At 31.6% G+C, this 21996-nt stretch overlaps 1 protein-coding gene and 1 long non-coding RNA gene across 3 annotated transcripts in view; both read left to right on the top strand.

The window, feature by feature from the left end:
* Positions 1-21996, top strand: part of LOC125836077 (uncharacterized) — a 405731-nt gene that overhangs the window by 364013 nt on the left and 19722 nt on the right. The window lies entirely within an intron of this gene.
* Positions 4898-16691, top strand: LOC125836066 (uncharacterized). Its single transcript, XM_049515151.1, has 4 exons — positions 4898-5153; positions 11586-12145; positions 15051-15962; positions 16131-16691. Exons 1-4 carry the CDS (start codon positions 4983-4985, stop codon positions 16375-16377), a joined length of 1890 nt encoding a protein of 629 aa, XP_049371108.1. The 5' UTR covers positions 4898-4982; the 3' UTR covers positions 16378-16691.

Here is a 21996-nt window from a genome sequence, read left to right as displayed (position 1 = left end):
AAAAAAAGAAGAAGAATTCTTATTTAAGTTTGAAAATCCTTTCCAAAACTCTTCACAGAAAAAATATATGGTACATTTTCATCTACGACTACTTAAAGTTGTCTGCGTTATTCATTTAGACACCTTAACTAGGACTAGTACCTATTAGACACTCTAATATTAATAAATATGTATGTATTGAACACAAAATGACAACTAGCTAAAAAAATAATGTGCGTGTAATTCACACGTTGTGTCTTGAAAAAGTCACAAATAGAACTACGACATGTGGCATGTGGGTCCAATCTAATCATTAAAAATAAATTTAAAATTTAAAAAGATGAAAAAAATTAATTTTCAACAATTAATAATTCAAAATGTTAATCAACTAAAAGATTAACCCTTTGGTCTTTCTTCTTCTTTCCCTGGCTCACGACTATCACCCATGTTATCGACTCCTCCGACAAGATTCATTTTTTCCTTATTATAAACTATGGGATTAAGATAAATATAAATAGTGAAATAAGTTGTGACATATGTATAGCTTAGCGGAACGACTATTGAGATATTTGTTGAAAATAAATCGATGTCCTTGAACGATGGCGAAGAGAAATTGAGAGTACTCAAGTAAATTCTATTAGAATTCTCGAATATCATTTTAATAAATTCAATGGGTTTACATTTTAATTTGAGTGGTGATGTTTGATCGAAATGATCGAAAATAGAAACTGACGGACGTCGGTCAACTTTTTAACTCCAAATCGAAATCTTCTTTCTTCTTACAAATTTTGCCCAGTAGATTCGATTTTTTTAATATAATGAATGAAAACAAAACAAAAAAATAATACAAAAGATTGAGAACTGAAAATGGAGGATGAAGATGGAGAAAAGAAGTGCAGAAGTATGAACAAAAAAAAATGGGGAAAAAGACTGACTAAATGACTTTCTTTTGCTAGTTAAGAATTTTTTTTAAATACAAAAAATAGTTATTATTCAATGCCAAATGTCAATAAAAGAAAAAAAGGTACAAGATTTTTAATAAGAAAAATAAAAAATAGTTATTTGGATCTAGTCACGCGCTTAATATTCGTGAGATCCATATTTTTTGCCACATCTGCATTTTGTGCTTAATAGGTATATATTTTAAATATTTTAGGTGTTCAATTAGTACTATTCCTCGTTGAGGTGTCTAAGTGAATTATGCAAACAAGTTTAAGGGGTCGTCGATGACGTAAACCTATATTTTTTCTATTTATTCAAACGCTTTCAACAAGTTTTTCTACATCTTTCTTGGATAAATATTTGCAATTATATAAAACCAATGTTACCTATATTATGTTAAAATTGTGTTGTTACGTCAAATTTACTGGTAATATAGTTCTAAAACCTATATCTAATAACATGTTTGTACGTAAAAGGGACAAAAATAATTATGTTTTATGGTTAATTTAAGATTAAGTGTAATGAATCATATATTAATTAAAAGGATTGAAATCAAATTATACCAATAACTAGAGAAAAAATGTTATATATTATCTCTATAATTTAAGAAATTTATTAAACACTTGCCAAAAAGTGTTAATTTTCCTTAATAATTTCTCCTAATCATTCTTTTACATTTTGATATTTCAAAAGGATATTTGGAGGAAAAAGAAAGAGAGAAGTAAGATATACCATGGAAGAAACTACAATTATAGCAACTATCACCTCAACAACAATATTGTTCTTGTTCATGATCAATATAAATGTCTTAAATGTCGCAGTAGGATTGCCAGACGAAAAAATTACTGTCATACCAAACAATCATATAAATTATCTTAGTGTCCGTTGTTTCTCATTCCATAAAGATGGTGATGACCATAGTATTTGATTATTTAAAAAAAATAAAAATTGGATGTGCTATTTTATAAATATAGTTTATATCGATCCTCAATTTCTAAAAAGTAGCAAAATTAACCAACATAACTTTTACAACTCAACTATAATACAAAAGTAAATAACATTACAATTAAACATTGAAAATAACCACAAGCAGTCATGTTTTCGTTTCTTATAACATAACCAATAAACTACAATTTTCACTATTCAACATACTTGCTATGTATAAATAGCATATTACAAAGATTTATTAGTGAATAAATTAAATAAATCTAGTAAATAAATATTCTTTAATAAAAAATTTCGTATTGAGGGAACAATTTCTTCTCGTCAAACATTTAGTTTTTGATTAGCTACCTAAAAAGACGAGGGATCATTTCTTGAATGTCTGTAGTTGGTATTTTTAAAATTTGGTTGGTGGATAAAATAATGGGTACTTTTTTATATATAAAAATGAAAAATTGGGATGATATTTTAAAAATAAAATAATAGTAAAAAGAGAAAATTCATCTTAAATATTCTGAAATAAGATAACTAACATTCTAGCATCTGTATCTTGCTTTACAGAAAAGGCTATTCTTATTTTTCATAGTTATTGGTGTGATTGGTAAATTTTAATTATTTTTATCTATCAATCTATCGTTATTGTTAATTGTAATTATTATTTATGTGGCCATTTTTTAATTTAAATGATATTTTATATATTTTAAAAATACTATTATTTTAAATTTTCTATTTTTTCTTGATGATATGTGCTTATAATAACAAAAATATTATATTACATTTAACATTATAAAAAATTAATATTTCTTTATTGTTAAAATTTAATATTCAATGAAACATCACAAATTTCTACACAATATATAGGTTCAATTTTTAATGTCAGGCAGTGAAAATTGAATTATTGTATCAGAAGTTGATTGGGGCGCTTAGTCAAAATGAATCATATTTTGACTATTACCTTTTTCATTACTATGTTTTCATGCACAGAAATACCATTAAAATGTATTGTATATAGAACGATTTTCAAAAGAGTATTTAATGTCTATTTTTAATTATTGATTATCGAATTATCAAAATTAAATTTTAGAAATATCAAACTTTCATCTCTAATGAATTATTTACCATATATATGAGTAACATCAACGAGTCATTTGGATGTCTTAATTGATCTATGACACCAAATTTATAATGTTATGGCTTGAAAGTGGAGATCTAACCTATACTGAGGTTTCTTTAAAAATTAACATGTCAAATACTAAATCAATTATGAACATGAAAAAGTCATAGAATCCCTCTCTGCCCTCCTTCCTCCCATCCACCCGAGTAGAGATCTTCTTCACCAAAACACTTTTTCTCCTCTTGGATTCTTCCTCTTCTACCGTAACTTATCTCTCACTCTTTTAAACCACTTTTTTCTTTGTTCCATCATTAATAAATCAAATTGAAGGAGAAAAGATAAATCTGAAGAGAAAAACAAGGAATAGTAAGATAATTATGAATTATAAAGATGTTGGTTGTGGAGTGTTGATAGACGATGATTATATCATTAGTGTTGGTAAAGCAAACGAATACTTCTAGATCTGTAAAATTACTAAAATTCTTCAAACTTTTTCTGATAATTATGGATGCCACTCAATAATTTATTTGATATACTTTGTGTGTAATGAATAATCAAATATATTATTGATGACTTGAGACTGAAATGATATTGTGATGGTTGAGATGTTTCTACGACAAAATAGAGAAAACAAAGAGAAGTAATCATTTTTCTAGATGAATTTTCGATAAGTTTTAAGAAAATAATCATAATTTTTATGCATATATATCATAGTATTTTCAATCGAAGTCATCATATACCTCATGATTTTTCGAATGATTTTCTTCAAGTAGATTCTCAAATGAATTTGCTGAAAATAATCAATGATGATAATGAATTGATGAAAAAGAACACAGAAAGAAGAATAATAAAAGAAGTTTCAAAAAAAAGTGGAGTCCATAACTTATTAAAAAATAAGAAAGAGAATTAGCATAATTAATATATTAAAAATTATTTATACTAAAAATACCTAATTATTTAATGATCAATAAAATAGTGTCAGGTTTATAATTTTATTACTCCCTCCGTCCCATTTTATGTGGCTACATTTGATCGGGCACGGAGTTTAAGAAATAAATGAAGACTTTGAAATGTTTACTAAATTGCCCCTTCAAAAATAGTCATATTAAAAAATAGACTCACTTTTCTCTCTCTTCATAAATGTATTGGAATACTATCTTTAAAATTAAGTGGGACCAACAAGGGTAAAAGAGGAATTGTACCTTTAAATACTTACAATATAAGGAAATATGACATTTTTTTTAACTAACCAAAAAGGAAATTGTGCCACATAAAATGGGACGGAGGGAGTATTTTTTTTCTTCTTCTTACACGCTTAAAAGTAAGTGAAGACACTTTATTTGCCATGTCAACTTCCAAGATAATATTAATATTACCTTAAACAAGATTATGTATGTAATAAATTGGCATAATAATTTGAGTATTTAAGTTATTTGATTTTTGGGGACAAATTTAGGATGAATTCTATGCCTTTTCCCTTATGGACATATTTTGTTACAATATCTTTTTTTTAATACGTAATTATTGAATTTTCATATCAAAATATATCCTATTAAAGTTTATTTATGTATCAGATGAACTTTAAAAATTCAGTGCATAATGTCTATTTTAGAAATATTGAATCATATATCGAATGTTCGGAAGCATTTGACAATACTTTTCACCTATTTTCGGTGTCAATTCCACAAAACAAGTTTGGTAACAAAATTCAAAATTTAACTTCACTTGAATTTTAGAATTTTCAAAAATTTGAAAAACAATAACAACCCAAAAGAAAAAAAATTTAAGTTGAAAAATGATTTTTAAAAGAAAAAAAAAACTAGCCGACTTGCATCAATTCTTTTATAAAATAAAAAATAAAAAATAAAAATAAAATTGGCATTAGTATCTGTATTTAAACCTTGGATTAGATTGAAGGGTGGAATTGTTCGGCAGCTAAAACACAGAAGAAGAAGAAAGGAGAAACAAAGATTGAATTTGGGGAAACTTGATAAATCTTGAAAAAATGTCGGTTCGTTTGATGAAGAAAATCTTGAAGGAACAAGAACCACCTGAGACTCAACAACTAATCAATAGCGAAGATGAATCTGAATCTCCTCCTCCTTCTTCCGGTACTTTCCGTAATCCCTTCGATCTGCTTGACGACGAAGATGATGATGATGGTGGTGTTGACCAGGTTTGTGTTGTTACTATCGAAAAAAAGAAGCTTTTTATTTGATAGTTATGTCATTTTGGTTAAATCATATTGTTTGATTTTATTTCCTAGAAAATTGATTTCAGTTTGCGAATGAACAAAACCCTGATAATTTTAGGGTAGATTAAGGTAGTAAGTTAACTACAGATCACTTCAAATGTCATTCTTGGAATATGATGGAACATGAATACTTGAAAAGGTGTAAAGCGAACAGCTTTAATCAAATTGAACAAATTCGTGAAATCTGTGTTGGGAGATGACTGCAAAGGGGTGTTCCAGTTCAGTGAAGATTGGGGCAACTGCTTGAAATTCGGATTCAAATCGAGTAGCAGCCAGGGCCTGGCGGTTGATGAAGTGGCTGAAAACTTTGGAGATCATGTTAAATCCTAGCACACGAAAAAAAATTCTAGGTGTTTTTTTTCTTCTGCCCAAGGATAGAGTTATCCAATACATATGTTGGTAGGAGGGTAACAGGTGATGTGAACAACCAACATTATTAAAAAAAAAAAGAAGAGAGAATGAATGTGTGAGAATTGGGTATTTACCCTTAAAAAGGTTGTTTGACAATTCTAATTGGTGTATACACATTAGTAGTTTTTGATGTATAAGATTCCTTTTCAGTAAGGAGGGTGAATAAACAAGAACATGGTATAACCTGAAGATGCTTCTGAAGTTTGTGGATTAGCTTTAGAAAAAAAAGGGCTTTTGATTTGATCAGCCATGCAATTCTATTCTTGATTGATTTTATAGAATTGCTTCAAGTGACTATTCCTTCCTTTTTCTCCCTTGTTTTTTGTGACCACATATATCACAAATATAAAGCTGAAAGCACCAAGAAAAAGTTTGCGATGAACAGAATCCAACCTTAGATATATGGTTAAGGCATTAAGCTATAGACCACTTCGAATTTGTTATCTAGATGTGAACAAACTAGGTGAGCAAATGGATGTGATTGGATTCCTGAATTATGTGTGTTGAAAAATGGATTCGGAGCGCCACTCCATGAAGATGGAATTAAGTTGCTTAAGATTGTGATTCAAGTGAGGAAGATGAATATATTTGAATGGTTATGCCCTTAAAATGTTGTTTGACAATTCTAAATGGTGTATTCACATTAGTTGTTTTTGATATATAAGAACCCTATTTAGGTAAAGAAGATGAATAGATGAATATACCCATTTCCGATTGTGATCTACTCTGAGGTCACTCTACAAATATTACCAAGGCCATTCAGATTATATAATGAGCTATTGCATAAAAAGGACTTCAAGGAGATAGTGCAAAATAGCTGGAACCAATCCATAAATGGTCACACCATGTATAGTGTCTGGAGTAAATTGAAGTTAATTGAACAACAAGCCAGACATGAACAGGGAAATGACTCAGCTGGACAGGAAGGTTGAAACATTGCACGACCAACTTGCAATAGTTTAGGCACAATTACAGAATGATCTATTCAACCTTGAGCTAATTAGCAAGGAGAGAACATTGTTAGTAAAACTTTAAGAATGGTCAATTATTCAGGTAAAGGGTTTTATGACAGAGATCTAGAGATCCTTGAATATCCAATGGAGATTCAAACACAGTTTTTCATGCGTTCATGAAGGCAAGACAAGCTAGAAAGAAGGTGGCCAGTATTAGCACTGAAGCTGGGGACCTACTAACTGAACAGACACAGATACAACAAGAGTTCCTACTGTTCTTCAAGAACCTGTTGGGAATACAAGCAGCTGAAATGGCCAGTCTCGATATCAACATTGCCGGAGATGGACCATGCCTTACACAAGATCAACAAATGAAACTAATGAAGGAGATCACCAGGGAGGAGGTATTATTAGCTCTTAAAAAGCTACCCTTGGACAAAGTCCCAGGCATTGATGGGTTTCTAGCTGAATTCTTTAAAACATCCTGGGGACAATAGGTGAGGAGGTGCTATAAGCAATCCTTTGAAAATGGAAAATTGTTGTCTGCTATGAATTGTACCACAGTGACTCTCGTTCCCAAAGTACCATACCCCACTTATGTTAAAGAGTTCTGACCCATAGCATGTTGTATGACTGTCTATAAATTGATAGCTAGGGTCCTTATCTCCAGACTCAAAATAGTGGTAGATTATCTGGTAGGGTCCTCACGATCTACATTTATTGAGGGGAGGAGTATACTTGACAATGTGATTATAGCTCATGAACTAGTCAAAGGTTACTCTAGAAAGGGAGTCTCTCCAAGATGTATAGTAAAAGTGGATATAAGGAAAGCTTATGACTCTGTGGACTCGGGATTTCTGAGAATGGTGTTGATTGAATTTGGCTTCCCTGGTAAATTTGTGAAATAGATAATGGAATGTGTAACTATTGTCCAGTATGCATTGATTATCAATGCTGGGATGGCTCCTAAGTTCCAAGCAAAAAGGGACTAAGAGGGTGTTTGGATTGGTTTAAAAGTTGGTCAAACCTACTTTTAGGTCAGTTTTTTACTTCTTAAAGTGTTTGGTAAATATAAAAAATAACTTAAAATAAGTCAAAAATGACTTAAAATAAATTAGGAAGTGTTTGGCAAGGTTGAAAATAACTTAAAAACCAAAAGTAGGCCTCCCCCTACTTTTTATTTTTTGACTTAAGTCATTTAAGTTTGATTTTTTATTTTTGACTTAAAAGCTACTTTTTTTTAAGAGAATCCAAACGGGCGGGTGGCCCAATGTTTCCCTACATCTTTGTCCTAGCCATGGTGTACTTGAACAGATCCTTGAAGCAACTTAGACACAACCCAAATTTCATCTATTATCCCAGGCGTGAGAGACTTCAAATAGTGTATATCTATTTTGCTGATGATCTTTTAATGTGTTGCTGAGTCGATAAAAAATCTATACAGCTAATTATACAAGCTTTTCAACACTTCTCCCAAGTATCTGGACTACAAGAAAATCTAGAAAAAAGTTCAATATATCTGGCAGGAGTTTCTCGGAGCTTCAAGGATCAAATCATCAGTGATATGCTATTCTCAAAAGGGGAAATGCCTTATCAATATTTGGGGGTACCCCTCTCTTCCAAGAAGCTAGTTATTCAGCAGTGCATGCATATTATAGAAAAGATGATAGCGAGAATCAAGAATTGGACAACAAAATTCCCATCATACAGTGGAAGATTACATCTCATAGAGAGCGTCCTGTTTGAGATGCAGACATATTGGGCCCATTGAGTAGTTATCCTACCCATATAATTTTGTAATCTAGCCTAGTATAGGAAGAGGTAAGCTTTGAGGATTAGTTCTGGAGTTTAAAGAACTACAGTTTTGTAATTACACACTTGGTTGAATTAAAATGTTACTTTCGACCAAAAAAAGAATATACCCATTTTTTGTGACCGTGTTAACCACAAATATAAAGTTGCAAGTGCCAAGAATAAGTGTGCGAGTAAATATAACCCAACCCTAGATTTATGGTTAAGTAGGGCAATATGTAATTTTTTTGAATGTTATTAACAATTGTGGTAACCTCGCCTACAAGCCAAGCCATTAGCCATATACCAAAAAGAGTATCTACGCCATAATATGGTTCTCAGCAAAAGAGGTCCAATCCTCTAAACACATAGGGACCTCGAAGTACACCCAAAGGAAACTAGAGACAAAAAACTACTTCGCAAATTTTAAAAAGCTTGCTCCACTCCTTCAAAATCCCTCCTATTTCTCTCTTTCCAAAATAACCCACATGCTTGCTAAGGGGGCCACTCTCCATGCCCTTGGGCCTTTCCCTCTCGTATGAGATACGTAAGTTTTAGACTTCGAATCTTGTTAGTGAGAAATCAATGAAATTAGGGTAGAAAACAAAGGGATGTGAATAACTTCCTGAATTCTATGTGTTGAAATGAATTTGATGGGCCATCCCATGATGCTAGGAATTATGATGCTTAAGATTGCAATTCAAATAAGGAATATGAACATGTAAAGAACAGGGAATAACCTAAAAAGGTTGTTTGACAATTCATGGTACTTAATAGTTAGTTGTTTTGGGTATAAGATTCCTATTGAAGTGAGGAAGATGGATATATAAGAACATATGTATAACATGAAGTTGTTGACGGGGTTTGTGTATGAGTTTTAGGATAAAAAAGGTTTTGATTTGTGAGCCTTGTAAGTTCCATTCTTGATTTGTTTCATAGAACTTTTTTCACAATCTATTGATTTTTATTCGCCACCATAATTCCTTTCTTGATATTTAATTGAATTGCTTCCGACTATTGCCTTTGCCCTAGTGCCACTTTTTTTACTACATCAAGCAAAAGTAACTGCTAGTACCAAAATAAGTGTGTGAATGTAGATGCTAATTCATCATATTAGTAGTCGGTGCAATTTCGAGCATAGTATGTATGTACAAAAATTTAGAGACAGTCCAACCTTGATTATAGGGTCAATTATGTCGGTAGGATTCATATGGGAACAATAGAGAATAGCCTTAAAGTGATCAGTTGACAATTCTAAATTGGTGCATATGCATTAGTTTTTTCCTGATACCTTAAGTTGGGCTTTAGATGAAGTGGTGTGGCTTATGTAAATGTCCTGACATGAAGATAAGCTTTTGCTTTCTGTCTTGGCATACTGGAGGATGGGGATTAAAATTTAGGGACATTGAGATGAATGTCAAACACCTTGAAAGTGACAAGTTACAATCGAATGTTGGATTTAATGTCCAAGTGTCAACTATGACATATTAAGCATCTTTGCATGTACTGAGAATGGTGTAGAAAGCTTTAAAAGAACTTTTGAGTTTCACTTGTATATTTGGTGGAATAGAAACTATCATGATGTAAAGGCTAGGTCTGCGTACATGTCACCCTCCACAGTCCCCTACTTGTGGGATTGCACTAGGTATGTTATTGTTGATGTAGAGACTACCGTGATGTCTTGATGGTCAAGTTTGATGGAGAATTGTGTATAATTTGAGTTGTGTAGCATGCATTACTCAAACATATCTTTTGTCTCCAACTTGATGTTTAAGGATGACTTCTTCGTTTGTTTCCATCCCTATTCCTCAAAAAAGGTATTCAAAAGGAAATACTTGCTCAATTTATCCTTGAATTATTTCTCCGGTTCAAATGGCTTTCGTGCTTTTTCATCCTTTTTTTTTTTTGATGACAAGGGAAACCTGCAACCGCTACCCTTTGGGTGCGCACAGGTTAAAAACCCCGCTCATATGCAATAGCTCGCAAACAACATAGGAGAGGTAACCCGCACTAGGCAAGCCAAGTGCGACGAGCTCGACCCAGAAGGCAAACCCCATGCTTTTGCTGGCAAGGGGTTTCGAACTTGAGACCTCCAACAGGGCCACCCCGAAGGGTTCTTTTTCATTCTTTTTTCATTGCTCCCTTGTCATCAAAACCAAGTAATCTCACTACTCTGCTCTTTCCTCCTTCCACACTTTTGTTGAATAAGTAAAAAGGATAAATCCATGTCGTACATAAGAAAATGTAGATCATTGAGTTTGAGTTCATTTATCTTTTATTTACAACAACAACAATGTATGCAGTGTAATCCAACAAGTGGGATCTGAGAAAAGTAAGATGTGTACAAACCTTATCCCTACTTTTGTGGGGTAGATAGGATGTTTCCAATGGACCCTCAACTTAGAAGGGAAGTTAGTCATAGAAGGATTGCAAGAAAAAATGACAACAAAATAAGTTACCAGTTACAGGAAACTGATATTTATATTCCCAGAAGAGAAATAAGATTTGAAGATGTATGTTTTGCTTGATTGTTGCATCCTTCTGCATCATGCCATTCTTTCGCTGCTCGCTCTGTGAGATGTGTAACTGTTCTTACTTTTGGTGTGTGGTTTAGGGTGCATAAATTGAGGGGGGGATACCATGGTAAGTTGGTGTTATGTGTAGGCACGGAGTGGAGATAATAATCGTCTGGTCTTCACTGTAGACATAAGGACTATAGATTTGGTACAACTGGGTATGCTCTTAATTTTAGTAACCCTAGTTTTCCAAACTCTGCTCCCATCCCAATTTGACTATTTAAAAATCAAATCTATCAAAATTATAGACAGAAGCTAGCCTTTTTGAATTCTCTTCCTATTTTTTTTTTCTTCATGAATTCTTCTTGGTTGCGTTCTCTAGCACGGGAACGAGGTGCCAACCTCTTCATTTTCTTGAAAAGAAGGATTCCCCTTGGCTTTGAAATTCCTTTGCTCTCTTTAGAACATTAATATGTAGCTTCTTTTTCTGCTGAAACTCTAGTGCTATGATTTCCCTTCACTAAATTCGTTTAATTTTTTGCCGTACAAATATTTTAAGTTGACTTTGTAATCTGTAAAATGACCTTTTTTACATGAAAATTTCTTGCAAATAAATAAATAAATCCTTGTGCAGTTATACTTAGTTGACAGTAGTTGTGCCTAATGATGGATTTATGCTGCAGGAAAACAATGCAGATATCAATGACGGATCCTCAATTGAGAACGGCAATGAGAAGCAATCGTCCACCAAAAAAACCACTCCTGAAGCATTTGTGTTGTCAGATAGCAAATTTAAGAAAAAGAAAAAGAAGAAAAACAAGGAGAAGTCACAACCAGGAGCTAAGGATAAAGGGAACTCTTGGAATGAGTCATTAGAACAGTTATCAATTGAAGACGATTCTTGTCATCTGGAGCATGTTGCTCCTGATACTGGAAAATATAATCTGAGAAATTTAAATGGCAGAGGAAAAGTGGTCAAGCAGTGTACATCTTCTGTCTTACAAGTGGACCCAAAATTTCTTAATGCAGAAAATGAACTTCGAAGGATATTTGGTTCTAAAGTGGTGAATTCATTCGAAAAAGGTCATCAAACTGGAAGTTCTAGACAGTCAAGAGGTGGAAGACGTGGGAGTCAGAACCATCGAAAGACTATTCTTGTTTGTCCTTTAGAACATTGGCCAAAGTGGGATGGATCACTGTCGATGGAACTTGTGGAAACCAGAGATGGGATATCTGATTTTAGGTAAATGTCATTGCTTTTCTTGATAGTATTGACATGTCAATTTTATATGCTTTTGCTAGTGGAATAGGGGTATTAATGCAGGATGAGGCATAGCCTTGGACTTCCAATTTATTGTGCTAGATAAAACACTATTAGAAACATTTAGACCATATTTTAGAGTAAAGAAAACTAAAAGTTTTCACCATTAACAACATGTTCTTTTTGTAATTTGTCTCTGGATGGTTTATGATAACATATTAAGTAGTATTAGTTTAGCAAATTCTAGGAAATATGTTAACCTTTAAAGTTGACTTGCTACCTGTGTTCCTTGTAATTTTCTTTTGGTTGATATTTTGTCTTATCTTAAAAAATGGATGCAACTTTTTTTAGAAGATGGGCAAAATAAAAAGCAAGGCAAAACCAAAAAAATGGATGTTGTCTTCTATAGTAAATTCCACCACAAAATCTTATGCAAATAATTTGCATAATGGAGTAGCTTAGTCTATTTGTATTTCCTAAACAATCACAATAATTTTGTGTAAGAAATCAAAGCTGCATAATCTAAATGTATGTTAATGCATATATCATTATTTACTTTTTTTCTTTGTCTATAACTTCCATAAATATGATCTCTTTGCATTTATATGCTGCCATTCTGAGTTTTTCTGAGTCTGATTATGCATTGCTTAGTATAAGCTAGTAGAATAGTTATGACCTTGCCTCCGTTGAACATCAAATGAAAAGGGGTTTAAATTGAATACCAACAACAACATGTGCAATGTGAGGGTAGTCTGTACGCAACTTACTCCTGCCTTGTGAAGTTAGAGGGATTATTTCCGATAGAATCTCGAATCAAGTAAAGCATATCAAAATCAGTTGGAAAGGAAATATAATAGATAAAATAGTGAAAATGATGGAGATAAGAAATAGTAGCAACAACAAATAGTACGATAATTGAAGCAAAAGGAAACAATAAATAATGATAAAATTGAAGCATAAGATAGTAGGAGAGTAATAATAATAATACTGGTATCAGCTAGGGGTGTGCAAAACCTGGTTTAGTTGATAAATCAGATTGACAAAATTGTATTGGTTTATCGGTATCGGGTTGGGTTAACAAATTTTAAACAGTTCTGTAATTTTTTATTGGACTACCCAGTGTTTTGGAGAGAGAGAAGTGAAAAAAGGCAACAAGGGCTCGCTTCCTCGAATCGAGAAGCATGAAGAGAAATACTCCCTCTGTCCCTAATTACTTGTCCACTTTTCCTTTTATAGTTGTCCCTAATTACTAGTCCATTTTGACAAATCAAGAAAGAACAATTTTTTTTTACCTATTATACCCTCAATTAAATAACTAATTACTTTGAAAAATGTAGAACTTTTCATCCACTTCATCATAATTAATAAGGGTAAAATGGTAAACTCACTATGTCATTAATTGTTTTCTTAATATGTGTGTCAATTCAAAAGTGGACAAGTAATTAGGGACAGAGGGAGTACATGTTTTTTTCAACTGAAGTGCAATTTAATACAAAAATTTAAAATATTTAATTTTGATAGATGAATAGCCAAGAACTCAATAGAAATAACATATTTAGCAAATCTCTCAGCTCTTAAATTAAAATAAATAATAGATGTAGAACTAGAAATTCAATAATCCTCATGAGTCATAACATATTAAGCAATGGAGCAACATCCTATTCTTCAACAAGAACTCCAAACTATTCAAGTGTCATCATGTTATTATATTGGTCATCATCTTCTTCATCATCATAGGCTTCATCAACTAGGGTTCTTGAACTTGTAGCTACTCTTCCCTCGCTCCTTAAAGTACTCCCCCCTGAACCCTCCTTAACACCACTTGCCATAGCAACATGGTAAATAAGTGAGATCTTCTCCTTCATACACTTCTCCTTCTTTATGATGTTGAGGGGCTCTAGTTAACCATTCATTTGCTTCATCAATATTATCCAAACAAATTGGAATGGTATTGCGAGCATATTCCTCTTTTTAGTATTAATCTGCACATAAGTTGTAGAAAGTAATTAATAGGAGTACTTAGGATAATCGAGATACAGTTTACTTTTGTAATAATGTAATATAGCTTCTCATATGTTCATACACACTCCAAATTCTTTCGCATCCGAATGAGCTACAAGTTAACGTTGGAACTCTAATAGAAAATTGTTGCAAGTTTGGAACTTCATGATCCTATAGCATCCACCAATCAACTGTAGTGGAATTGATTTTGACGTCAACAACTTATAAGTTAAAGCTTTAAAGACTATTAAAACAACTTGAGTACTAAATTGAGCTACATGCCTAGTGTTTCTATTTATCTTATCATCTGAAATACTGTTCTTGAAATAGATTTTAATGTATTATCGTTGACTTATAAGTTAAAGCTTTAAAGACTATTAAAACAACACTGAGTACTAATTTGAGCTACATGCCTAGTGTTTCTATTTATCTTATCATCTGAAATACTGTTCTTGAAATAGATTTTAATGTATTATCTTACCTTATTATTTTTTAAAATATATTTTCATGCTCTCAAAATAATATCCTGCCTACAGATTACTGAATGGCTTTAACTCGTGCAAAACTGTGTACTGCATGAAAGTTCGCCACTTTTTGCTTTTAGTATATTCCAACAACTGGAAAGAGAGCCTATATATGAGTGGCCGATTGAAATAAATGGATTTCAGCATCTTGATTCCTTCGCGTTATGATTAATTAAGTTTTTTGATTATTGTTTAATTCAGGCTAAATTGCTCAACTTACTTTGACCCATGAAACTAAAAACTTTAAGAGTTGAAGCTTCAGCCCTATATCTTTATTTCATTTGATGATACTGCTTCTTGTCTTGGAAGATGGATTTATTGTGTAAAAGTGTAAACTAACTGGATTCATATTGTGTTCCTAGGTATGTACATACATCATCCTATAGCCAAGCCCAGAAAGCATTTGAAAGTGCCAAGGCAGTTCATGATTTTAATGGTATCGTGAACATTCTGTTGCATCATCCGTATCATGTTGATTCACTTATTACATTAGCTGAATATTACAAATTCAGTGGTGAACAGCAAATGTCGGCTGATTGTACTGCAAGATGTCTGTATGCATTGGAATGTGCTTGGCATCCAATGTTCACTCCTTTAATGGGCAACTGTCAACTTAAGTTTAGTTGTGAAATCAACAAACCGTTGTTCTCTGTGCTTTTCTCCCACATGAAAAACATGGATAGACGTGGTTGCCATCGGTCTGCCCTTGAGCTCTGCAAATTGTTGCTTCTACTAGATCCAGACGATCCAATGGGTGTCTTGTTCTGCATTGACTACTATTCTTTAAGAGCGGAGGAGTATACATGGCTTGAACAGTTCTCTGAGCAATATAAGAGTGATAATTCTTTGTGGTTATTTCCAAATTTCTCCTATTCTCTTGCTGTGTGCCGATACTATGTCGAAAATGATGAACATGCTAAAGAGATAAAGGCAGAAGATTTAAAAGCTTCTTCAGCAGATCTTATGAAGCAGGCATTGATGCTACATCCTTCAGTCTTGAAAAAGTTGGTGTCGAAGGTACCTTTAAAGGATAAAGCCTGGACTAGCATAATCAAGCACAATTTCTTTAGCTCTGATCAAACAGGGACACCCTCCTTAGACCACTTGATCAATATATATGTCGAAAGGAGCTACATTATATGGAGGCTTCCTGACCTCCAGAAGTTTCTTAGGGATGCCGCACTTTCGGTGATTGAGACATTGCAGAATGATGGGACTTATGCCAGAGACTGGACATGTGTGAGAAAAGAAGCGTTTTCATCTGAGAAAAATGAGTGAGTACTACCTATCACCCTGCCCTTCTCATCAATGAAACTTTTTTTTTGGTGTTGCTTGTATTCCCCATGTTGCAGTATTTCTTCAGTTCACTACTCATTAACTGTCTGTCTACACATACCTTTCATGCATGTGGGGCTTAAAATTTGTCTTTCTACTATTGCCAGGTATTCTCACTTGCTGGTATCAGATTTCTCTGATTCAGTTCAGACTTTGCCTCCTGATAACTTGCAAAATTTCATGGTTGACCCGAGGGGAGAAGTGCCAAATGATGCACAGCCTGCAAACCACCGTCTCCAAGATCTGACAGATCGAAATGCAATTGCTGTCTTGCTCGAGTCTATGTTACCATGGATGAACTACGGTTCAGGCCATGATCAGCCTGATCATGATGAACAGGGCAATGAAGGATAGTGTTCTTTCAGTGAGGTATTAATTTCATTTAAATTGGTATTTGGCATTGCTTCGCGCAAGCATAGTTGTCTTTTATATCCAACTTATATAGTGATACTTTTTTCCGGGGCAAGTTCTGTATATCGTTGAATTTCCCTTCTCTCTCCACTCCCCACCCATAGTTTGATGCTTCGAGTATTTAAGAGTATGATTCGAATATTACTGCTCGAGGCTTGAGCTTTATAGTGAGTAACTGTACAAGTCTTCCAGTAAATTTTATGGGGTGGTTAGTTTTGATTTGGTTTGATCATAATTGGAGCTGCAAACTTAAAGAACATTTTGTTTAACAACATAGATAAATCATATTAACCAGTCATGACTTGTGAATAATTTAACAATACCAAATAAAAAGTAAATTAATTATAAACTTAATCTTGGAATATCTCACCTTATTCCTATATCGAACAACTTTGTTCAAAATTTAAAGCTGTTCGAGATATACGTACAATTTTTGTATGTTTTATTATCAGTAACCCCCTTCTCCATTTTTTTTATTTTATTTGTATTCATTTCATATTTTATAGTTGTACTATCCTTTACAGGAAGATACATATGTTTGGTACGAAGGAAAATATTTTATGGATATTGTTTTTAAATTTTTTCCAGGTTTAAATGTTTTTCAAATCAACTCATTTTATTAAGGAAAATGACTTCCCTTCAAAAGTTAAGAAAAACATTTTTCGAAAATTTACTTCATCCTTCAATATTTTTCTTACCCTACCCCATACCCCGAACCTGACCTCCCTGTCAAAACAAAAAATTAAAATTTTTAAGTTTTCTTATATTTTAAGTTTCAAATATATTTTAACCCCTATCCTCTACCCTCAAATATGCCTCCCCCCGCTCCACCAAACAAAAAATTAAAAATTACTTTAGAAAAATATTTCAAATTTTAAGTTTTTTTTTACCTCCTACTCCACCCCACACCCTGACCCTCTGCACCCCCCCCGCCCCCTCCGTCAATTTTTTTTTTCCTTAAAAAAATTGTTTTTGAAAAATAATTTCCTGGGTCATGTCCTGAGTCAAAAGTCTAGGTCAGGTCATGGGTTAGATCTCAGGATCGAATTTTGGTGATCGGTGTCTTGTCCTAGTTTGGGTTTGATGGTCGGGTAAAATTATTTTTCTAAAGAGTATTTTCTAGTCTCAAGCCAAAAATAAAAGATATTTTCCATTCATCAACTAAACATTAAAAATATTTTCTATTCACCAACCAAATATGAAAAAATAAGTTAGAAATCCACTTGGTTTATAAGAAAAACATTTTCCCGTTTATACCAAACACACCCTCTGTCATTTTAAAACTTATGAATTCTCGAAAAGAAAAAGCTCATCTGTCAAACATTTTAGCTGGATCATTCACCAAACTACAATAATTATAGTCTTTAGTAAATACAATGTGATATTTTGCTCGGACAAGTATCCTACATTGAGATGTTGTTGCCTTTTCAATTGAGATGGAACAATGCTTCAAATCAAACTCAATAATATCAAGGTATATTATCTCTTGCTTCGATTGACGGGGTAAGAAATTGTAAGTGGAAATTGAATCTTCACCAACAAAGATGCTATTTAGAATGTGACATTTTGCTCAGACATGTATCAATTTTATCTAGCAACGAATTTGCAACATATTATTGAAATGTTTTTGAATAGATCTAGAAGTAACTGAACGATAGATTAGCGATGGAATTTATCATCAATTTCATTTTTTTTTAGTGGTTCACTTATAAGAAGTTGATACACAAAAGCATTCTGTGTTTGTAAGATCCGAAAATGACCACACAACAACTTGCTGGTAAGCTTACATTATTAAACATAAAAGTTTAGGACAACTAATTAAGTAGAATCATATACTAGTAGACAACCAATAAACACTTGATAGTTGAATAAAACAGCAAATAATTTATGTCCAACTCATAGATTATTTAAAGCTACTTAAGACAAAAGGGTTGACAATACGATAATTGGATTGGTATCAAAGTCTTGTAGAACAAAGATTTTTGCACATGGAAAAAATAACAGATATGCAATAATTCACTATCAGTGATTATATAACTAAAAATAATATAAGAAGAATAAGCTTATGTAATATCACACCTAATATATATTTATTAGGTTGATATCAAGATGAGAAAATGACAAAAAATGTCTTTGTTGCTCGTGGGTAACTTTAAAATAATCTCACAATTTGGATCTTTTAACTTCAAGAAAAGTTAAATACTTTTAGTTCTAATCAAATTTTTATCAAACTTGATTTGTTAGATTTGCGGGAAATCATGAAGAAGTAGAAGAAGAAATTGGTGGGAGCTGATAACTACACATATTGGACTCATTAGGCAAATTACTTATTTAAATTGAACTCAACCCAAAATATTTACTTTGATTGGATCCACGACTCAAACTATTTATTCGACTGTCCCTTGTTCTATTCATTGAACCATTGTTTCTTCATCCTTGATATTATCGGAGTATATATACTCTCTGATGGTATCAAACAATAATTGAGTAATGTTTTCACTGAAACACCCTTCTTCCTCTTTGATACGACCAGAGTACATATATACTTTGATGGTATCAAGCAGTAAAACAACCATTTATAAATAGTTTTCTTTTTGGGGACACGTGTTCTTTTCCCTTTTAAAATTTGATGAGATTTTCTTGATATTTAGGATATTTTTTTTTTACTATTCTTGTTAAATTTAACAAACAAAGTTCGATATATATATTTAGCAGAAATAAAAAGTATTAATCTTTGAGAAAGTTTAAAAAATATATTTTGAATCTATGACCTCAAACAGAAGGGACCATTTCTGTCATTTTCTCATATATATAAAGACTGGATCTGAATAAATTATTTTGGAAGATTGACCAACTCATATAAAGTTGTAGGCTTTAAGATTAACGAACTAATTGCTTATTTTACTCTCTCTTTGTTTGTATACTTTGTTTGTGTTCTTTTTATTTTATTTTATTGGTTGATGATCTGTGCTTTTAACAACACCCTGTCACCTATCTGGATGATGCAATGTTCCACAACTTGTTTGATTGCTTTAGACTAGATAAGAGAGATGTATCAGAGAAGGGGATTAGAATGTATAGCGAGAGAGGAGAGTAATATATCTGAGAGGAGATTTTTGAATTTTTTTAAATTGTAGGGAATTTTAGAGATTATGATAAAATAAAATGTGTATTTAGGTAATTTTTTCTTTTATATATATAAATATAAGGGAAAATTACGCGTATAAGCAAACATATACTAGTTAATTACTTAACATAGATATAGTTTGCCTTAATTACAATTTGTGACCTACTTTTAGCTATAATTACGCTGCTTAGCTTTTTAGTTTTGTATAATTCACATTTTTGTATAATTCGGAATTTGTACAATATAATTTGTATAACTTTTGTATAATGCAGAATTTGTATAATAAAGTTTGTATAACTGTTTACATTTCTGATGTTTGTAGTTGTATAAATTCGTTATTTCGGGTTTGTACAAAAATAACTGAATTATACAAATGTATCGTGAATTATATAAACCTGTGAATTATACAAATCCGCGAATTATATAAGCGAGGCAGCTTAAACTATAGCTACAACCTGTAAATATGCAAACTATAGCTATGGAACATAATTAAATTTATTATAATGACTATTTGCGAAAGTTCCTCTATATAAGGATTTGTATTTTATATTAAGCAAGTCTTTTGTCATTTACAAAGAAAGGAGCGGCATCTATATTTCCGAGTAATTCTAACTTTATTTAAAAGCAGAATTTGACATTTATATCACGCAATAAACAAAAATATTTTTTGTCTATGAATTTTACCTTTTCTTGAGAACTATTTTCTTTGTCCATTTTTAATTGTAGTAGTTTTCTTTTTTAGAGTTAAATTATAGAAACTTTGATTACTATTTTACGATGCATTTTTCATCGTATTGATATGCAACTTATAGTACTTTTCGTATAGTTTTTAATATCTATATTTTTTTTCTTAAAATATCGAATTAATGTAATTTAATTTAGCTTGGAAAATTAGTCAACCTGACTTTCGAAAAGCGTAATATGACAATTAAAAGTGGACAGAGAGGGAGTATGATAAAGTAAACCATGTTCCAATAGAATAAAATTAACCATATATATCGAGTACTAACTCAAATAAATTAATTAGTCAAACTAGTTGAAAAATTCAAACACAACAGGTAGATATCCCATGGAATCTTTAGTAGTTACAAATTTACCGATAATATAAAATATCATCTTAAACATGTTTCTTGACTAGATAAGGTAAATTTTATAAATAGTTAATCACAAATTCTCAATATTTAATCTTATCACTTTATTACTTGGAATCGTGTTTATTTTATTTATATGTTGTGAGAGTAACAACTAACAACAATCATGTAAGTGATACACTTTTATGAAAAATTGTCGACTATAGAAGAATCTTTTTATCTCTTTCTTTTTCCTTTTTTTTTTCAAACTTTACATGCTCCTTTTATGGTACAGCTTGAATATTGGGACTTGGGAGTTTTATCTTGCTCTTGGGAATAAAGGTGTATGCACACTGCAACAAATAAATGATTATGTGGTAATTATTTAGCGATAATAATATAATTTTTCTTTTTGTATGAGTATTTAGAATTAAAACTTTATAAAATTAGTGTCGCTAAAAGCTTTAACAATTTTGAAAGATATCAAGTCAATTATTGGTAAAAGAATCTACTTCAATTTATTTTATTTTTTTAAACTTTTATGATCAAATTAATCAATTTTTACTTTCTAGAATTTAATTGGTGAGTTTTAAAATTGTTCGATAATAAAGTAAATTCAAAATACAAATATGTTATAGTAATAACAACATAATCAATATATAAAGGATTGAGAAAGGTGATGTGTGTACGGACCTTATCTCTGTCTTCATAGAATAAAAAAATTATTTTCGATAGAACTTCTAGAAAATATTTTCAATCAAAATTGTTTTGTAGATAGTATATTTTGGCAATCGAGCATATAACATACAAGTTGAATATCTATAAAATAGTAATGAAATACTCATATTAATCATTGATTCAAAAAGTATGTAAAATTCAAAGTAAACAAATAAAAATAAACGAAAAAACAAAAAATATAGATGAAGTCCAGAAATTTTTTTCATGAACCTCACTGAAATGTGAATGATCTTAAACATACCTGTTAACAACATTGTATATTTGCTTAAAATCATTCACATTTATTAAATAGTAATTAGTTAAAAACTCTGATTAGTTAGCAAATATTATCTTTTCCATTTGACCAACAAATAGAAGACTAATATCATTAATTTACACAATCTCAAAATATCGATGCAAGTGTGGAGCTAATATAGTTGATACTGTAGGTTATCATCAACAGTTTAGGCTAAGCATAATATTTATCTTAAAATCTATTTTTATCAATATATAAAAATTATTAATTTAAAATAATTAACATGAAATGTTATTCTTTTCGGTCCATATGTATTAAGTGATGCTTTTAGTTCGATATACTCCTTAAAAACCAACTTATTTTTAGAAAGTAAATTCCTGTTTGTACTAAAT

The sequence above is a fragment of the Solanum verrucosum genome, unplaced genomic scaffold (assembly GCF_900185275.1).
Source record: "Solanum verrucosum unplaced genomic scaffold, falcon-dt-bn FXZP01000208.1, whole genome shotgun sequence".
In the NCBI taxonomy this organism is placed as follows: Eukaryota; Viridiplantae; Streptophyta; class Magnoliopsida; order Solanales; family Solanaceae; genus Solanum; species Solanum verrucosum.
Note: the sequence above shows the minus strand (reverse complement) of the source record. Positions and strands in the feature narration are given on the sequence as shown.

Excerpts from the sequence above, each read along its gene's own strand:
- LOC125836066 (XM_049515151.1), top strand. The coding sequence starts at position 4,983 with ATGTCGGTTCGTTTGATGAAGAAAATCTTGAAGGAACAAGAACCACCT. Across the intron at positions 5,154-11,585 it reads ATGATGGTGGTGTTGACCAG|GAAAACAATGCAGATATCAA; the intron begins GTTTGTGTTGTT and ends TTTATGCTGCAG. Across the intron at positions 12,146-15,050 it reads GATGGGATATCTGATTTTAG|GTATGTACATACATCATCCT; the intron begins GTAAATGTCATT and ends TTGTGTTCCTAG.